The sequence below is a fragment of the Nannospalax galili genome, unplaced genomic scaffold (genome assembly GCF_000622305.1).
Source record: "Nannospalax galili isolate Female #2095 unplaced genomic scaffold, S.galili_v1.0 scaffold281, whole genome shotgun sequence".
In the NCBI taxonomy this organism is placed as follows: domain Eukaryota; kingdom Metazoa; phylum Chordata; class Mammalia; order Rodentia; family Spalacidae; genus Nannospalax; species Nannospalax galili.
Window position 1 is genome coordinate 1,128,229 of NW_008349068.1, and position 21,349 is coordinate 1,149,577.

General features: G+C 39.5%; 1 protein-coding gene across 1 annotated transcript in view; it reads left to right on the forward strand.

The window, feature by feature from the left end:
- Window positions 1-21,349, forward strand: part of Icos (inducible T cell costimulator) — a 57,717-nt gene that overhangs the window by 9,472 nt on the left and 26,896 nt on the right. Inside the window, exons 2-4 of the mRNA XM_029569897.1 lie at window positions 8,001-8,339; window positions 9,200-9,306; window positions 10,463-10,547. Coding sequence (XP_029425757.1) covers window positions 8,001-8,339; window positions 9,200-9,306; window positions 10,463-10,547 — 531 coding nt within the window. The remainder of the gene's footprint in view (window positions 1-8,000; window positions 8,340-9,199; window positions 9,307-10,462; window positions 10,548-21,349) is intronic.

The following is a 21,349-nucleotide window of genomic DNA, read 5'->3' on the forward strand; positions in this document are numbered from 1 at the left end:
GACTTTCATTTCACCTCATGTAACGTCTTCAAGGTTCACCTATAGCATCATTTATTTTTTAAAATTTTTTATTGTGTTTTTTTGCATGTCATATAATAGAACTTAATCAAAGTTAGACCTCCTCCCCCATCTACATACCTCTATAGCTCCCCCCCAACTGAATTTCACCTATTCTGTCATATATGTTAAGTCCTTTCCAGTCAAGCATTTGTACCCAGATATTCTTTGGTGCAAGTGCATCTGCTGGAGTCTAGTCAGCCTATCTAGAGTCTTTTCATATTAAACCTCACCCACCCAGGGCTCAGGGACCATTGCAGAACAGGGGTTGGAAAGATTGTAAGAGCCAGGGTTGGTGCATGAACATAAGGAAACAGAGGCTTTCAGGCCACTGGGAACTTGTTCATATGAACTTGCAGCAATGATGACTCAATCAGACAAAAACCCAGCATAGATCAAGGGAAATGGTCAGCAGGTCTCAACCCTAGCCTAGGAACTATTGGAGAATAGACCTATTTATGTTTTTAGCAGGGTATTAAGTGCTCAAAATGGCATATTATGGTGTTTGTATTACAAGTCACTAACATATTGTGCCTATTGAAATTTGAGTATATTGTTAGCACAGTGATTAGTCTGGGGTCCCATGATCTGTCTACACATTGGGTAAATTGAACTATTGTGCACTTTGAAGGATTTAAGGACTAACTTGGGTTTAAACCTTTCTGCCCCTGTGTAGTCACGAAAAGGTCTAGAGAATCATCAGCCAGCCAAACAAACTTGTATAAACTTGGTAGGTATCTGCAGTTAGAAAGCCCTTTTCTCTAAAGTTCAAGCAGATCATTTTCATCAGAACCTGACATCTCAGTTGGGGTGGAGACTTGATGCACGATTGCCTATTTTCATGTGCTCATTTTCCTAAGAAAAAAGCCATGATGTGTCTAACCCTGGGATCGTGTCCTAGCTGTGTGATATGCAATCTTGAACAAGATACTCAATTTTCTGGCTCCAGTTTAACTTGATATATGCAAATGTAATATATAAAATAAGGGCAAATGTGCCCATCCATCCATGTGGCAAACACTTATCATATTTATTATCTGCCAGGTTCTGTTCTAGTGACTTGGGAAGGGTTGATAAATGACCAATAAAGTTCCTTATTTCAAGCTTATATCATGGTGGGGTAGCCAGACAACAAACAAGTAAATAAACAATCAGGCAAGATTGATTATTTCAGGTAGTGGTAAGTGATTTTTCTATCAGGGAATATGACAGAAAATGATTTGGGTATGTACTTTGGGTTGGACGACCAATAGTCTCTGGGAAGATTCCATTATTTTTTTTATGAGAATGAAGCAGTCATGTGAAGAAGGGAGGTGGATATAAATGGGCCAGAGTGAAAGAAGACAGGCGTTTTTGCAGTCCCAGGGCAGAGAAGGAGACGAGAGAGAGAGAGAGAGAGAGAGAGAGAGAGAGAGAGAGAGAGAGAGAGGACCATCATCATTTGGACAATTTGCAATAAAAAATGTAGAAGTATATTTAGTTGGACATAGGACAGAGGAAAAAATTGAGACCTTCTTCCTACTGAGATATCTTAGTAGTGGTCTTGAAAGACTTGGCTGTTAGTGACTTCTGTCCTGCTTCATGAAGTTGTGGGCGTCCATTGGTTGTTGCTACTGGCACTTTGACCATGGATTGAGCTAATACTCTTTTGGGAACTCAAGAAGTTTTATGTCCTAAGACAAACACTTTAATCTGTCTGAGTCTCTGTCTGACTGTACACAATAAGACTTGCTGCTTGGTGTGTAAGTTCACCGGGTCTGATGACATGTGATGCTGAGAAGTATTTGGATCAAGTTATAAGAGTGTTGAGGCAAGGGTATTTGTAGGATGCCCAGAAGGTGTACAAACGGTGTATGAAAGAATTCATTGGACATGGAGATAGTATGTGAAGAAGTGTGATGAACACAAGCGTAGCAGGGAGGGTGTTTTGGAGGCAGATTTGTTCGTGGGTATGAGAAGAAAATGTGAATAAGAGAAATGAACAAAGAGACAGTTGAAAGGGATGCTTACAATTTTAACTACTTCTATGGCAGAGGAATTTGGCAAATAAAGTTGATAGCCTATCAACTAAGTGAGATTCTGGATGTAACATTGGTGCTATCATAGCAGTACTCCAGGTTGAGTATTAGACATGGAGATAACATCCAAAGTAACTAGAGGAAAGATTAGAGCTTCTTCTGGATTTATAAGATACTAATGTATTCACATTTTCCTTGAATTGTCTGCCCATTAAATGCTTGCTATTTAACAATAAATAATAAAGGAACAATAAGGGATGCTCTCTCTCTCTCTCTGTATCTCTCTCTCTCTCTCTTTCTGTCTGGATATATGCAGGCCTTTGTGCATACATGTGCATTGCATGAAGCCAGAGGTTGTTGATGTCAGGTTCCTTTATCTATGGTTCTTCACCTTGTTTTCACAGAACCTGAAGCTCACTGATTTGGCTAAGCTGGTTTGCCAGTAAGCACCAAGAATCTGTTCCTGCACCCCTTCCCAGAGCTGGGTTATAGATGCAGATCTTTCCACATGGGTCTGGGAGATCTGAATTTAAGTCCTCACCCTCACATGGCAAGCACTTTACTGACTGAATCATGCCCCTAATCCACAGAGCTCTCTTTTTGATATTATTTTATGAAGTGTTATTAAAGGCTAAGAAGAGTTTGTGATTTGGTATTCAGCACATCTGTCATATACATACCAATGTGATTTTGAGGTTATTGTTTATTGTGATTAAAAAAGCTCAGACTGTAGACTCACAGTGGTTAAATGGATTTCCAGACCTTAACCCTAAAGCTTAAATATTGGCTATGTGGAGACATGAATCAGCCTTCTTATCACTAGATTTAATAATGAAAAGGTGGTCCAGGGCATTTTAAGGCTAAAAATAATTTAAATGAATAATTACAGGTGCTTGATAGATGAGCTGGAACTCCCAGTTGATTTCAATGACACACAACTTGATTCTGTCATTCAAGAAAAACTGAACCCTTCCTTGTCCTCCCACATACTTTCGTGGGTAAGAAAGACAGTGTTACTCACCTTAACTTTTTCCTGACTCCCTGGAATATTCCATTTTAAAAGAAGATTATGGGAGCATGGCATCCCTGATAAGAACTTGCCTGACAGCAAAGTTTTATCTTTTGAAGTTATTTGTAGTCACATCTGTGTTCTGATCCTAAACCCACAGAAAGTGTTAGAAAGAATGAGTGCATGCGTGTGTGTGCACGTGTGTGTGTGTGTGTGTGTGTGTGTGTGTGTGGTTGTGTGCACACATGGAAACCAGAGATCAGTGTTGGTGACTTCCTCAACTGCTTTCAACCTTATTTTTTGAGACATGGTCACTCACTGAATCTAGAACCCACTTTTTTTTTTTTTTTGGCTAGATTGGCTACCCAGCTAAGCACTGGAATCTGCCTGCTTCTTACCTCCAGCACTGGGTTACATATGCACACTGCTGTGTGTACTTTTAAGTAGGTTGTAGGTGTCTGTACTCAGGTGAACCATCTCCTCAGAAAGGCCTTTTATAAGGTGCTGTTGTTACTTCCTATTTCACAGATGAAAAGAGAGACGTCCACAGCGGTACTTTAGGCACAGACCCATGGGCTGGTCCTGGGGCAGGGGCAGAATCTGCTTGGTTTCCTTGGTACTGTTGCCCTGGCTTCCACTGCTGCCTTTCACCTTGTGCTGGGTTGTAGGTCACAGAGTGGGTAAAGAAGGGGAAACTGCTGACAGCAGACAGTGCCTTTATGTTTATGTGTGTACACAGTGGCTGCAGACAATTCTGCCCCAGAATCTCTTTGTGGTTTACTTGCTGCCATTCTAAAGTCTGGGAAATTTTTTCTGAATATTTCTAAAGGAACTGAGAACCAGTCCACTGATCTTATCTTCTGCAGCAGATAGTACAGACAAAAGCATCGAAACAGCAGGGGTGCAACATAGTCACTCTCAGACAAGCACTCTCCAGCGGGGCCCCCTCCACTTGAGTCTAATGCCGGCTACACCTGTTCTCATGCTGCCAGGGCTCCCCCCTTCATAGTTAACTTATACTTCTCTCACCATTAAAAAATAGTGAAAACAGCATTGTTTTCCTTATTCATTCTTTTAAAAAAATATTTTACTTATCATTTTCGTTTTATGTGTATGAGTGCATTGCCTGCATGTAAGTGCATCTGTGTCATACAATGCCCACAGAGGTAGAAGAAGGAATTGGATCCTTGGAATTGAAGTTATGGATGGTTGTTAGCTGCCATGTAGGTACTGGGAATCCAACCCAGGTCCTCTGCAAGAGCAGTCAGTGCTCTTAACCGCTGAGCCCTCTTTCTTCATTCTTTTAAGACGTTTTAATAGTAAGATAAAACATCTATATAGAAATGTGAGCAAAACATAAATGTGCAGTTTTATGAATAATGAACATGCTACCTTATCCCTACCATCACCACAGGCCAAGAAATAAAACTTTGTTAGCACTCCAACACCTTTCTGCCTCTCTGTTTTCTTTTCCTGATTCAAACTCTCTCTTTCCCCTTCAGACAACAGCATGAGGCTGGATTCTGCAGTGTTTACTCAGGTTCATGCCCTACTTCTGTTCTTATAGTGATTGTACAAGAAACCACAATATGTACAGATTCACTTACAAAAGTTGCACCTGGCTTTACTATCTTCCTAATGTGATCTAGGCTCACATGTGACTTCTTTCAGCACACTGAAGATATGGTTTCTAATTGTATCGCATCATGCATGGCCTTAATAGCTGATATTGAGACATCATCTGTCAGTCTCATAGTTGCTTCTTTATGAAGGCAATGAGTGTCTTTTCTAGCTTGTTCAGGATACTGCTTCTAGAAAATTTTATTTCTAGGTGTGTATATTGAAAAAATCCACTTATGATTTGTTGGGATTCTTGAATCTGTACACTGTTCTGTTCTTGAATTCTGGATAATTTCTTTTACTTATTTTTACTTCATCAATTCTCTTTAAAACCTCATCTAATATACTTTTAAACTTATCCACTGAATTTTTAATGTTAGTGAATTTTTCTAGTTCTAATTATTTCTTTAATTTTTTTTGAGTTTTTATACACTTCATAAAGCAGTTCCAAATCAAATCCAGACCCCTCCCCCATTTATGTCCCCCAAACTCCCACTGGACCTCAGGCATTCTGCCATACACGTCTTATCGAGTCAAGCATTTGTACCCAGATGTCCCTCAGTGAAAATTCATCCACTGGAGTCTAATCAGCCTAGCCAGGGATCGCAAGCAAAGCATACTCTCCCTCACCCAGTAGCAATCAATTATTTCTTTTTCAAATTGGGTGACGTAAAATTTTCCTTCACTCTGCAGATATTATTACAAGTTTGTCTTTCATTTTGGGGATGTGATAATATAAAAATATATTAAGCATATAATGTTTGTGTTTTGTTTTTGTAGTCTGCCATTTCTATTGTTGCCTTTTCTTTGTGTGTTTCACTGTTTTTTGTGCATCTGTCATTGTATTTAAGTATTATTTGTAAGACTGATTTTAAATCTAGGATATACAGCTTTTTTTTCTTAGAACAAGTTGCATTTTGGTTTGTAAAGACTAGGGAAAATAGTAGTTCAAGATTACTTTCAATAAAATCCCAGGATTGAGGCTTTTCTAGATTGTTGAAGTGATTAGAAGGGGGACTATACTTGACATGAGGGTCAGTTTACTTCTGGTTTCCCTGTACAACAAGGATGCTTCCAAGTTCTCTGAAAACCAATCTTTATTGAAAACATCTTCCAACTCCCTTGCTTTGTGGAGTCTGCAAGGTAAAACACAAAACCAGAAGTTTGGACCTGCAAAGAACAGAATAATAGACGTTGTCAGAACAAAGCAGCTTTAAAGCTCTGCTTGGCTCTCTGGTTCCTCAGTGGTTTTTTTATGTTTAAACTTTGTTTTCTCCTCTTCAAGTCACTTCTTTACTACTTATAATATTACTTTCAGATATTTTGTTCACAATTTCTGGTTGTTTTGTGATTGAATAATCTATATTGACATAATTAGAAATTGGAACAATTGGATTTAGTTTTACAATCAAACCCCCAATTTGAAAATCTGTTCCCTGGAAATATAAGAAATATACATTTAAGACTCAGAAATAAATGTGATAAAGTTTAAAAGAGGTGAAGGCAACTAGTGCAAGCAAAGCTGGGCAATGGGTCGTCTTGCGTGATGCTATTCTTAATATAAACCGCAGCCCTTCTTTCAGAAAGTAACATGGCATGAAATAGTATAATGATGCTAGAACATATTGGGAGAATGCCATAATGTTTGCACAAATGCAAAAATGCTGAAAATGACTCTGGTATGCAACTTAGTGGGATAGTTTTAATAAATCATGGAAAATTAGTATAATGGCTCATTATAAGATAATTTTAAAAGTTAACATGGCAGATATGTAAAAACTGAATGTTTATGATATGACATTAAATGGCAACAGCAGAGCACAAAGTATGTTTTCTGTGTAAAATAATCTCTAGAGGATCAAAATAAAAAATATACATTTTCTGTTTGTGCTTGTCTAATCTTAAGAAAAAAGAGATTTCAATACTAAAGTACCATTCTAAGAATTTTTACCAAGTGATTTTAGCATGAAAATTTGCCATTTTTAAATGAAAGAATAGAAAAAACAAATTGAGTTTATAAACCAGAAGCTAAGAATCTCTAAGCAGGCTAAGCCACTTCAGTTTCTTCCTCCTGTAATCCCTGTGAAGCTCCCAAAATGAACATGGGTTCTGGTGATCTTTAAAAGTGAAAAAGTAAGCAAAAATCTGGGGCACCAACTTGATCATCAGATTTTGAGTCAGTTCTTAGTGAATGAGGCTTGTAGAAGGCACATTAGTACTGCTTGAGCATAATTGATTTTTGGCTTTTCAGTTGGAGGGCATAATGTAAATATCTATTTATATATAACTATTCAAATTTAGCTCCATTAAATTTATATGCTTTAATAAGTTTTCCCCCATCATCTTTCTCAAGTCTTTCCTTATTCAGCTAAGGGACACTTACGCTTTAGTTTCAGTTGTAAAAACTTATTTCTTTGAAGGAACTCATTTGATCCTCTAATGAAAATTATAATCTATGACACCAACCCTACCACTTTTACCCCAGTAGTAATCTGTTCCTAGCATGAATTATGGCACACCACCACTCACTGAACTACTCATGATCTGGCCCTCAAGTGGAACCTATAAAAGAGTGGGAACCATATGTCCCTTGAGTTCTCTTAGGGTCCCTTGCTCCTGGTGCTTAGACAAACCATATAACACATCTTTATCTGAATTTTTTTAATAATTTATATCTAAGGTAGGGGAAATAGAGTAACTTAGAAAGGCACACATCCGGTACCCGGTTCAGCTCTGTGGCTTGGTGGCCTCCAAGCCCTGCCCACAGTCTCTGTTAGCTTTCGTCCATGCCTCATGGGCCTGTGGTCTTGCCCCAGGTTGGTAAATGCCCCCTCTTGTGACCACGTGGGCTAGACACTGGGACCATTTTTTCTTCCTCTGCTCCACTGCTGCTGCCAAGATGGCACCCATGCTCCTCCCTCTGCAGCTAACTCTCAGCAGCCGGCTGCCCCTCGGAGGAACAACTGCACCTCTGGACACACCATATCTCTTTGATTCATATTCATATAGATATTTATATCTGTTTGGATATATTCATATCTGAAATACTATTTACTATTTAATGTTTTACATATTGTCCATTACATATGGAAAATGCATTTCTGGTTAGGTATTTTCTAGTACAAAGTTTTATCTTGTTACATCCTGGTTTTGAGTGCTTGGATATGAAATGCTTTCCTTTTGGTACATTAGAGATGATTTAATAAAAAGAAATTACATTCATATTTAAATATAATTATTGGGGCAACATATTCATAAAGTATCACTTTTGCTTTATTTTCTTTCTTTTTATCCAGGAGAAACCAATGATTCGACCAAACATGAGATGTTTTCATTCTACAATGGAGGTGTGAAAATTTCATGCAAATACCCTGGGATTGTCCAGCAGTTAAAAATGCAGTTGTTAAGAGGGAAGGAAGTCCTCTGTGATGTCACCAAGACCAAGAGTAATGGAAACCTGGAGACCATTAAACCTCTGAAGGCCTGTCCATTTCAGTTATCCAATAGCAGCATCTCTTTTTTCCTAAATAATGTGGACAGTTCCCATGGCAACTATTACTTCTGTAGCCTATCAATTTTTGATCCTCCTCCTGTTCGAGAAAGGATCCTTACTGGAGAATATTTGCATATTTATGGTAAGACATCTATTATTGGGGCTTAAGAGTACATACACGTTTTGACAACTTTTCTCACCAATGAAAGCAATTAAATGAATATCTTTTGTGCTGGGGTTCATTTAGGTGTAGTTGACAACAAATCATTTTGGATGAGATGTGCAGGAGATGGTGTATGATTGATAATAATTGATATTATCAGGAACAAGCCATTTAATCATACAGATTAGAATTAGGTTATATTGTCTTTTTAGAAAAATTCTATTTATTTATTTTTATTTATTTAGTATAAAACTGTTTTGCCAGTATGTACGTAAATTCTTTCATGTGTGCAATGCCCACAGAGGCCAGAAGAGGGTGTTAGATCCTCTAGAACTGGAGTTACAGATGGTTGTGAGCCACCATATGCATGCTGGGAACCAAACACATGTTCTCTGGAAGAGCATCCAGTGCTCTTAGCCACTGAACTATGTATCTAGCTCCAGGTCATGTTGTCTAAAACACTCAAATCATGGTTCAGTGGCTATCACCTCTACTCATCCAAGGCATAAAGTAGTTCATAGAATGAAGTGAGATGATTGAAAAGCATAGCTTTGGGCACCATTGATTCCCTTACTTTCTCTTTTGAAAGATGCAGACAAACACCCTTTCCATTGACTGCAATATATTAGCATAGATTTCACAGTTTTAATTTCTGGATCCTTGCTGCAATACTGAGATGATGTTAGTTACCATTGACCAGATTCATCATTGTGATGAAGAAAAGCTTTCCTTGACTAAACAGATTCTTTAGCTCTTAGAAAAGAATTTGTGATTCAGCACTGAAAGTGGAGATTTGTTTCTGAATCTTTCATCAAGATATCTTATTTTCTCCAACTCAGAATCACAGTTCTGCTGCCGACTGAAGTTCTGGTTTCCTGTAGGATGTGCAGCGTTTGTTGTAGTATGCATTTTGGGATGCATATTTATCTTCTGGTTTGCAAAAAAGGTGAGAATGTCTATTTTTCCTGATATCTGTTTTCCTGAGTGGCTATTTACACCTCATAAAATGCATGATATTCTTCCTAGAGCAACTTGACCAATAGGTGGAAAATTCCTCTCCCCAAAATATACATACTAATTACACCAATAACTTGGAACAGAGTTTATTTATTGTTTTTATGGCTCAATTCATTCCAAAAAGAATTCACTAGCTTACAAAGATATGTTATTATTATTTTTCAAAAAAAGATAGGAAATTGAGGCCAAGGGAGGATAAAGGTTAGGAAGGAGGTTAGAACATAAAAACAAATGCCTCTGATTTTTAAAAAATTATTAAATGTTGGCTTAGAATTTCATTCTAAATTTCTAAGAGGGCAAAGATAAAATAATTAGTTGCAAGTTTTGCTTAATTGGTAAGTTGAAAAAAAAATCAGTGAGACTATCTTATAATGTGTTAACAGTAGCTAAGAAAGAAATTTCTTCCCTACATGTTAGACTACTTGTTTTAAAAGAAAACTACTGAAAAGCTACTCAGGACAGTAAAATAGGGACAAAAGAAAAACTTTTCGGTGTTGTGGGATGTTCTCTTTAGCTGTTCCCACTGGAGACTCTCAGTCAAAGAACTCACTCCAGTCTATATTACGTGGTATGATAGTGTGTAAATGCATGCTCCTGTGGCCCTTGGCCAGACTGTGTGCATCTGTGCCAGTCAAGTACTTGAGAAGCAGCAAAGAAGGAGGAATCTATCCTAAGGTTCATTATCTAAGTCTATTGGGGGATGGAATAATTAATGCAAAAATGAGGAAGGAAGTTTCATAGAAAGCTTTCTTTGAAGATTAAAAATATTACATTGTTTGTGCATGCATGTGTGCCTGTGGGCAGGCGTGGGAATCTGTTCTCTTCTTTTACCATTGATCCTGGAGATCAAATTCAGGTTTCTAGGCTTGACAGCACATATCTTAACCTGCTGAACCGTTAGCTGACAAAGCTCTTTTTACTGAAAACCTTTTGCACATTGGGTTCCTGAGCCCACAGTCAGGAGCCTGAGTTCACTATTACATTTTGTCATATCCACTTTGACAAGGAAAAGAAAACACTTGGAAAACAGGCATGAAGATGGGGAAGACCAGATGATAAACCATATTTGCAACTTTCTCTTTCAGAAGTATGGATCCAGCGTGCATGATCCTAATAGTGAATACATGTTCATGGCGGCAGTCAACACAGCCAAAAGAAGCAGACTCCTAGGTACAGCTTCTCTTAGAGGTTTGGGGAGGGAAGAATATTCTTCATGTTACCGCTGGAATTTAATCTTTTTTAAATGCCCATACCCCAAGAGCCTAGTTTTAGCCTTTTCTGTGAAATTCTAGATTTTCATTGTAACTGAATTTATGACTTCTGCAGTAAATTAAAAGCAATGGTGATAGCATGCACAAGACCCATGTAAGCTCAAGCCAGACAGAATTCCAGAGTAGAAGTGGGGAAAAGAAGCCCAAACCTTAGCTGTGGAGTCACTGGCAACCGATAGCTGCTGGGAGAGGGACAGTCAGTTTTCTAAGGGTGTGATACTAGGTTAACCAGGCTCCAGTGGATAGGCATTTGGGGACACACTTGAATATTAGATTATATGAATTCGTGAAATCAGGTAGTGTAGATGGGGAGGGGGGGTCTAAGTATGGTTAAAATATAATGTATGAAATGCACACAAATGCAATAAAAAAGAAAGAAGAATGAAAAAATCTCCAGAACACACACACAAAAAAATGTTTGCAAACCACCACTGAAGACAAGGTACCAGAGGCCAAGTATGTAGTTCAGTTGGTAGAGTGCTTGTCTGAAGCCCTGGATTGTACCTCAGCAATACATAACAGCCATGGTGTCACATACACAGAACTTGAGAAGTGGAGGTAGAAGGATCAGAAGTTCATGGTCATCCTCAGCTACACAGTGAGTTGGAGGTCAGCCTGGAATATATGAAACCCTGTTTCAAAATTGACAGAGAGGGAGAGGGAGAGAGGGGGAGAGACAGAGAGGGAGGAAGGGAGGGAGAGAGGGAGAGAAAAAATAGAAGGAAGAAGAGGAGGAGGAAAAGGAGGAAGAGAAGGAGGAGAAGAGAAGAAAGCCCACAAGTTATGGTAGGAGGATAGCAAATTCAGATCTAGCCTTGGCTACAAAGTAGCTGTTCAAGGCCAGCCTGAGCAATGTAGTGAATATTTGTCTCCAAATAAAAAGTAAAGAAAGGGATGGAGATGTATGTAGCTTAATGGTAGAGCACTTGCCTACCATGCATAAGGTCCTAGGTTCAATCCTCACTACAAAAGACAAAGGTCCATAGTTCATAACTATTGTTTTAATTTTTCATTTAGTATTTCAAAAATGGAGATGATGCTGTCTTCCTTGTAATGTTCATTAACTCATACAACAGACATCTGTCAAATATCCATTAAAAACAAGTTACTGAATGAGTTACTGTGGGGGTGACGTGGATGATGATGGGAACTTTATAATGATGTTAGGAAGAGAAGCCTAGGCTGATGTTGTGGGGAATGAAGGAGAAATTCATAAAGATACATAGTTATTTCTAACTAAAGAATGTGCAAGTCTAGAATCCTTGGATGGCTTCAGAAATCACAGGAGGAACTTTCACTTGTTCCACTGAGAGAATGGAATGCTGTCAAGTTTGAGAATTATCCGGAAAGTTTGAAATACCCATTATGGGAAAATTATACATCTTAGGTTCTTGGGGGCAGATGGTGTGAGGCAGGTAGACTGAAACCATTGCATTTTCAGCCCCCTCAGTTGTTCAGGGACACACATTAATGCTCATGGAATTGCAACATGGAAAGGCAGCTAAACGCACTGTTAGTCCACATTCCCCTCTTTTTAAATTACTGCAGCTCAGAACCGGAGTGAACAGCAATTCCTTTTCAGATGGTTAACACCACAGATTTGACAACCTTCAGTGAGCTTTGTTTCATTGCTTTGAAACTGAAAATTTTTGTATCTTAATCATTGTGCCAATAATAATAATAATAATAATAATAATTATTATTATTATTATTATTATTTATGTCTTAGTTTGGATTCCCAGAAACAGAATCTGAGATAAGCACTTGGGTATAAAGAGTTCATTGGGGAGATGATCCGAGGAAGAAATGGTGGGGGGCAGGGAGGAGCAAAGAGGAAGAAAAGCAAGTGGGTAGTTGAGGGTATGTTACCAAACTGTTGGCTCTAGGTTCCAGGTGTTTGACCTCATGTTCAGAGGCCTCCCACAATTTCTGTCAAGAATGACAAATAGGGTTACCCACTGGTTTTTTTTACTAGGTTGAAGCTGCCTGCAGGGGTGTTATCTCTCCCTCACCCTTCAGCTGAGTTCAGAATAAGCCTGTTCTCAAGTCTTTAGAGAAAGCCTAGAGGCAGAAAAGCAGAGTGAGACACAGTGGGGCTATGGTGCTAGAGCAGTCAGCAGCACATACTGGTGTGTCTGCCCTGGCTGCAGCTGGAGCAAGTGGTGGATGGATTCCGAGTGAAGTGTTCAGATACTGCCTGTTCTTGGTGTCGACAGTGGACTGAGCAGACCTGGTGCTGGACTTTGAAGCAAACAGATGCATTCATGTGTATGTGCAGCTGTGTGGGGGTGTGTAAACAGTACTGAAAGAGGAAAGCTTGATGAAGGGACTTGGCACACAGCTTTCAAAGAAATTTACGCTAATTTTTTTGTTGCAGATGTGACCTTATAATCTGGAACACCCTGGCATCCAGGGAAGAACCACATTGGCCAGTTCCCCTCAAACTTGAAGTGAGAAATTCTCTTTTGTGGACCACAGGACATTTGACTTGATTACAGGCATCTCCTACTGGTGATTTTTCTGGGTTAGTGACTGTCGGTCACTTGAATTTCAACAGACTGTCTCAGTATTGCTGAGTTCTCTCAAGACAAACACCTTTTTGCCACCAGCCTCCAAGAAGGCTCAGCTCATGTGTACTCAACAAACAGACCTCACTGGGATAGAATCCCTTTCTTCCAGCATCTGCTCGTAGTGATACATCAGCCAGTAAAACACATCTACAACATTTTTACCAAGATGCTAGGGGTATTAATCTGTAAAGCACATTGACATCCAAGAGCAGCATCTGTCCTCATTTTAGAGATTACCTCTTCTTTCTGTAGCATCCCTTTTAGAATCAGGCAGTAGAAGGAGATGCTTCACAGTTGTAGCTACTGTATTTCTGAGACGTTGATGTATACTGTATTGTACTAGAACATTAGTACCAACACAGCACTTTCTGCCAACTTCTGAATCTCAGTTATCACTCCTCCAATGGTTTAGATGCCTTTTCTTGTCTTAATTTTCCTTTTAAAGATACTTCTACATGTCTACTTGGCAGCCTGCAACCACCTGAATAGGACATTTAGTTTACATTTTTTCCTCTGTGGCTCAAAAGTTATATATATATATATATATATGTGTGTGTGTGTGTGTGTGTGTGTGTGTGTGTGTGTGTGTATATGTGTGTGTGTGTATATGTGTATATGTGTGTATGTATGTGTGTATGTGTGTGTTTGTGTGTGTATCCTAGCGAATATAATTTGCCTGTATTCTCCTGCAAAAATATTTTTGCTCCAAAAGATATCGTATTTCCCCAGATTTTGTTAAAATGGTTCACAGTGTTGATTTTAGTGGAAACATTGCCCAGAATCAAAAACAAATTCATTTTATTATTGCATTTTCTACCATTATCTATGTTTTCATGGTGCTATTAATAACAAGCTTAGCTATTCTTGGAGATCATATTAAAACTGCAAACAGACAAAACCACGGTTAATGGGCAAACAACCTCCTGCGGTAGAGTGAATTACCTATTTTTGCCTCAAAGCTGCAGTTTTTGGAGGTTGTTGACAAACTGTTATCCTGCTGCCTCTGAGTTTGATAGGTTGAAAAAAATGGTCCCCATGGCTTAGAGCAACGCTCCAGACCAGGGTGGAAGCCACAGTTTGAGAGACTCCCCTGAGCCTGGGACAAGCAGCTACTTTGACCTCTAGGGTCTGTGAAGAAGTATACAGCGGCCAAGACACAATTCCCTCTCCTAGAAATAGGCAGCTTGGAAAGCGGCTCTGGTACTTTAAAATAATGTTCTCTAGTATGAGTTAGCTGGAAAGGTTTTTAAATACACAGAGCATGTGATTGCTCTGAGCTGGGCCGCTTCCTTCATTTTCTTGTCCACATGCCCACGACTTCTGAAGCAGCCAGTGTGTGTATGCAACAATTTAACTTTAAGTAAAATAAGGCTATTTAGTAGTTTTAAATTTGTAGTTGCCTGCTTATATTTACTTTAAAAGTGAGACCTGGCGTATCATTATGTATACTTATTACATTAGGCATGTGTAATGCTGGATATGTACAGTATAGTACTGAACTTGTAATTTGAATCAAGTATAGTATGCTCTCTTTTCAGCTGACTAGGGCAACCTGGCTGGCATTCTCTGAGCTGGATGTACCTTTCTGTGTGGGGGTGGGGACAACAGCCTCCTTGGTGACTTGCCTGACTTCATTGTCCTAAACTGTGCCTTGAAGGGTCCTCATCCCAACACTGAACATTTAAAAGTGAATGAAAGGACACAATTTCTGTGAAATAAAAACTGGTTTTAAAAGGAGACACTTATAAAAAAGATTTTGGCAATCCTGAGTTAAAGGATAAACGTTTGATATTCAGCAAGGGAGAAGCACCTCACCAAGTTTTCTTGGAGCAGAAAAATGATGGCCTCAGCTACCAGTGCAAATCAGCCTTTGCTCTCTGATGACCTTACGCATTGTATAAGACAGCTGCTTTCTTCATGTTATTTTCTCTTTCTTAGACTTTGAAATACTCTCAAACTTACAAGAGACAGATTGTCTTACATCAATAAGACAGATCTTTTCCTGAGTTAGTTTCTGAACTGACCTCCTACCCCATGCGGAAAGGCATGTATTTCCTGCAAAAAAGCAAGTCCTGCCCCCTAACTACTTGGCAATCGTCAGCATTAGAAAATTAGCATTGATGTGTTGCTTCCATTTAGTCCTCGGACTGCATTCAAGATTTGCCCTTTACCTCTATGAAGGCTCTCAGCTGGTCTCCCATTGTGTTTAATTGTCCTGTCTGCAGTGACCTTCAGTCTGGTCGGCTCTTTAGTCTGTGGCTTTGATTCTTGCAGATTACAAGCCATTATTTTGTAGAATGTTCCTTTTTGGGGTCACTCTGATGTTTCTTCATGAATAAAATGAGGTTATCCATCTTCAGCAGAAATAACATGGACATGTTGGTGTGCTCTTTTAATTGGGCCCTATATGGCGTCAATTTTGATTTGTTATATCACTGTTAATGTTTGTTTCCATCACTCAAAGTTGTGTCTGTCAAGCTTCACACTGGAAAGCAGCTCTTCCTTTGCAGTTAATAAATATTTTTTGTGGGAAAGTACTTTGAACCATTGTAAATCCTCTATTCCTTATCACAATTTCAATTTATTAATTCCTTCCTTTATATCTATCTGCATGGTGTCTTGGTATCTTATTTCATTCAATGAGTGAAAATGTTGCAATCATCATTCTGCTTTCTCCCCTCCCCCTCCCCCCTCTCTCCCCCCCCCCTCCTTCTTCCCCTTCTTTTCTTCTATTATACAGATAGTCTCATGTGGCTCAGGATGGCATGAGCCACATATGCAAAGGATGACCTTGAATTTCTAATATTGCCTCCACTGCCTGAGTGTTGGAATTACAGGTGAGAGCTACCAGGGATCAAAGTCAGAGCTTCCCACATGCTAGACAAGCACTGTACCAACTGATCTACATTTCCAGCCCATTGTTCTGTTTTGATACAAAAACTGTCAGTAGGAGCCCAGTCAAACTGGGTCTGTGTCCTTTCCATGTCCCTAGCATTCTTTCAGGACTTTTTTCTTTCTCACAGAACAAGATTTTGTAGTTCAGTTTAAGTTTCCCTGTCCCAGAACTGGATCAGCTATTTCTCCAAGAATCTTGGTTCCTTCCAGTAAAAGATGCTTTTGAAAGCTAAGTCCTAGATATTAGTTATGTTCACTGTTGTTAGGATTTCCCTGCTCCTAGGACCAGTCAGTGGACAGAGCTAGGATCATATATCTATCCAGATAGATAAGGATATAAGTAGAAATAGAGAAGTAAATATGCATATATATGTGTCTATATGTCTAGAAAAAAACATACACACATACATACACACCTATGCATTTATCTATCTAGAAATCTGTAAGTTCACACCCATACTATTAATCTGCTATAACACTGTACACAGATCATTTTAGCTTGATCGTCTTTTACTTGTCTTTTGACAGCAGGAACCCTACTTTTATGTTCTTAATGCACTTATTTATATTATTAATCTCTGGTATGAAACCTACCTCACATCATCTTCCTTCCTTCTCCTGCCTCACTTCACATGGTATCTGCTTGTCTCTGTTTGAAACCAGATTTTCATGCCCAGTTGTCCAACCCTGTTACTGTCTTTGCCCACCTAGAGACTTGACACCTCAGACTGAGCTCCCCAGGTCTGTGGATGTCTATCGGGGGTCTTATACCCCAAGTTTGCCATTTCTCCATGAGGAACCCCTCCTTAACCTGCTCAGGGTTACAGTGGACCACCTGGCTGAGAAGGTACAGTCTTATGGCCCAGGCTTTACAGTGGCCTGCAGAAGGTATCTGTGGTGCTAAGTTCCAGTTTCCTGCTATGATACCTGGCTTGACACTCTATCATTACCCACTCCTTCCCTGACTTTGTTCTTTCCTCAATCACTAGTGTTTTATTCACTTTCCACATACTTCTTACACTGAAATCCTGTCTCACTGGTTTGGAGAAACTCAAATGGAAATACTCCCTTTGCTCTGTCTGGTCTAGAATGGTTTATCTTTCCTTATTTATTTCTTGACGAATTCTATACCTTGGGGAAACAATCATTTCATTAAGCCTCTTGCTTAGTCCTTTAAAATTCTATTTCTGTGGAACCTCTATTGAGTCACCATAAAATGTGACCTGCCCCTTACCTCCATTCCCACACCCCACTTCCCTCTAAGCCACTGCCCTGGGACATCGACTCCTACAAGGGATTGATTTTCTTTATGGTGTCTTAAATTCCAATGAATAAAATTCTCAACCTTGTAATATCATTTTTTTATTAAGCTCATATTACTCATAATGAGAGACCACTTTTTCCTTTTGTGATCCAAATCCTTAACCCTCTCCATTTAAACAAAATATATCAGGCTGATAAGACTTCCCCTGGTGCCACAGAAGACAGGCTGTGCTCAGACTGTGTTAGTTAACCTTTGTTCTATGAAAAGAGAAGCTGGGGAATTTGAAATTTTCCAGAAGGATGAATGCATCAGTATCAACATTTAATCTCTTCCCCCAGGGTCTGCACTCTAAGTAAGATGAGGAAGATGGTGAATCCACTCTCTTTTGCATCAAAAGGCAAGAGATGCTGAATGTCTCTCACTCCAAGCCATGTTTTACTTCTACCTCGCTGATTAGTGCTTATGAATCCAATGTATGAATCTTAATGATTCACCACCTTGCCATATGTTCTGTCTAGAGCAGTCAGACAGTTTGGGATCAACTCTATAAATAGCCCAAATAACAACCCATGTGGACACCTAACTTTCTTGATCTTTCAAAATCTATCCACTGTTGTGTCATTTCTCAAACATGCTCTAATCCTAGTCTAGTGGCATCCTTTGTCCATTAGGCTCCTCAGCATAGTGTTTCCTATGACTTTTTTCAAGAAGCTAGATGCTGTGGTCAGGCAGGTTCACTGGGAAATATGGTCTTTCAGAATAGAGGTGGGAAGAAACCATGGATGCCTGACGTTCTTACTCCTTAAGAAAGGGGCATCCATCTGTTGAAATAGGCTTGAAAACTGATTTCCAGTATCACATGGAAAAATGCATCTTTGGTGTTAGCAAATAACACAAAGACATTAAATATGGTTCTTTGGTGAGTATACTCAGTCTTAAAATGTGGCTTCTCCTTAGTATTGTCTCTTTGTATTCTGCTATTTTGACTTTACAATAATAGTCCAAAGTGATTGCAGTTTATGACTGAAGAATGCACTCCCTTTTCCCATCATTACTGCAATAATGTGAAGCCCACTGACAAAGCTTTCTTGGAGCTAAATACTTCATTTGCACTTCAAACTCTCACATAAACCCTGTAAAATTCCCAGTGTAAAATCCAAGAATTTCCTAAGTCTACTCCTCAGAGTTAGCCTCAAGGAAATCATAGTTCATCAGAAATAACTTTCATTTGAAAAGAATATATTTTCCTAGACTTTGAGGACATGCCAAATTAGGGATGAGTTCATTCTGAAAGCATGGCAAAACTTCACACCAATGAAAGGAACCTGAGAGCTTTTCTCATTATTGATACCTTCCACATACATGAAGGCAGTGGTTGAGAAGCGGGTCCTCTGCTTTCTTCTTCCCCAAGAGTCTGCAGATCTCTTCCATCTCCTCCCACATTTTCCTATTTGGAGCAGCTGGCACCTTCACGTGCTTTCTTGTTCATATCATCCGTATATGGTTTTCCTATGGTTGCTGCAGTGAATGACCACAGACTTGGTAATTTGAGTGGTGTAAACCAATGTACATTTATTCTTATAGTTCTGGAGTTCAGAGCTCTACCATCAGTTTCACTGATCTCAAATCAAGGTACTGGCAGTTCTGGGAATGAATCCATTTCTTGCCCTTTGGTCTTTGGTTTTATCACTACAATCTCTACTTCCTCCATGGCCAGAGGAACAAGTGGTGAGACATGGTCCTGGGGTAATGTTTTAAGTCCTTGCTCTGGTGCCTGCAGCTGGCTCTGCCCTCTTGGCTTGCCAGTCATTTTCTTACTTGCCAAGTCCTGAGTTCAGAATTTTAATATTAATATAGAAGTACCTTTGCTCTGGAAGATATTCATCTTGTGTGATAAGGTTCCTCACACCGTCCAGCACACGCACACTGTCTCTTGAGAGCTGGAGCACCCCAGGCCCGAGACAGGCTGCCTAGGGCATGCCTCATTCTGCTGTCATCTTCTTTCTATTCCTCCTGAATATCTTTTCAGGAGAATTATTCATCTTGCCCTAGTCCCCTAAGCATCATGCTTTCATTTAATGTGTGCCTATCCCCTTTCACACATTTATGGACATAATTACAGCCATTACAGGGCTCTTCCCATCCTGCATTTGTTTTTTGACAAATGACAGTCTATCATAACACACCTGAGTTTTGGCAAATGAAAGTTGTCTAGAAACTAAGACTTTTGAGGGAGTAGTGGTGAGGAAATTTCCCATGAGTCCTCCCTCCTGCTATCCCAATCTTGGTTTCTGTAGTTAAGAATTACTGCATTTTTTTCTCTAAGTCTCCTTCCCCGAAATTCCAGAGCTTTCCTTGAGAGAGCTCCCAGCATTGTCTTCTTTAAGCTACTTCTCTGTCCAGTGGCCATGTTCCATGTCTGAGTCCCACAAATCCGAGCAAAGCTTTTGGCCTCATCCCACTGGGCAGAGGCAGGCCACTGCTCTCTGCTCCACTGCGCTGGAGTGGAGTGAGAGCAAGGAGGATGGGCTTTAGTGCCGTGGCTAAGGTCAATTCAACTGTCAATGTTCACTGCCATTCCATTACTTCTCCCCAAAGCATCTGTAGACCTAGTGATATCTTTGAGGGTTAATCTACTAAAGGAAAAGAATCCCCGAAGAACTAATTATTTGTGAGAGATAGCACAGCCTCTAGTAATGCGAACAAAGGGCTCAACTGCTTCATCGGCCAGGAGCCGCCCTGCCCTTCATGTCTTAGTGTCCTCATCAGTCTTAAATAAAGTTCTGCGTTTCTTTTCGTTGCTTTCTCTGGCAGAGCTTGCCAAATCCTAAAAGAACTTGACATTAGTTTCCTAATGCTTCTTCACTTCATTAATGTGGGAAGTGGGCTAGACTTCACTAAATTGTTTTAGGTCAGAGTTTCCCTTCTAATGGAGATCAGGGTGGGTATCTTCCATTTGCCTCCATCCCCTGGCATACATTAAATGCTATGACATTTGAATTGAATTCTTTGCCACATTTAAGAAAAACAGATACTTCTGGGAAGCACTCTTCCAGTGAAGGAAACCCAAGTGTGTGAACATGAGGACTAGGAAAGCCTGAGACTGCCTTCCAGTCAAAGCTTGGATCCAGTCTAACGTTTCCAAAGCAAGACTTTGAGAGCAAATCCTTCTGTGATGTAAGAATCAAAGGAGTGATTAAAAATAATCAGACTTCCTCTCCATTCTTTTCTTCCCTGTCTAACTCTGTTTTCTTAGCCTAAAGGAAAAATTATGTTAAATTGTAGATTTCAAGGACAATATTACAGAAATTTAACTGTTCTGAGTTTTAACTGTATAGAATAATCGTTTATAACGTGAGAAAAAGCAAATTCTGAGACATTAAATCTGATCAAAAGGAAAGTATTTATAAAGCTCAGCTAAAAAGCTGACTCCCCAGTTACAGACTCTCCAAAGACTCAGTCCAACTTCACAGATGGCCCAAAGGAATGAAATGGCTCCCCTTCATTACATTTCTAAAGAGAATCAGAAGCAGATCAGAAACTATCAAGGGTCTATATGGTCAATGGGTGGCAGTCAATGATGTTCTATGGTAAGGAAATGGTTTAATTTAATATTTAGCCACTGTCAGAACTGTTTCCATAGTAATCTCAAAAAGGTCATTCAGTTTTGGTTGAGTACAGTGAAGTGACATTTTACTCTCACATAAGAATTCATTTCAATTTATAAAAATTCCAATACCTGGGGCTGGAGAGATGGCTCAGCGGTGAAGAACACTAGTTTTTCTTTCAGAAGGCCCAGGTTCGAATCCCAGCACCCACATGGCAGCTAACAACTGTCCTTAACTCCAGTCCCAGGGGATCCAACAGCCTCTTCTGACCTCCGTGGGCATTGCATGGCACGGATTCACTTCCATACATGCATACACATAAAATAATAAATAAAATATTTTAAAAAACCAGCCAGGCGAGGTG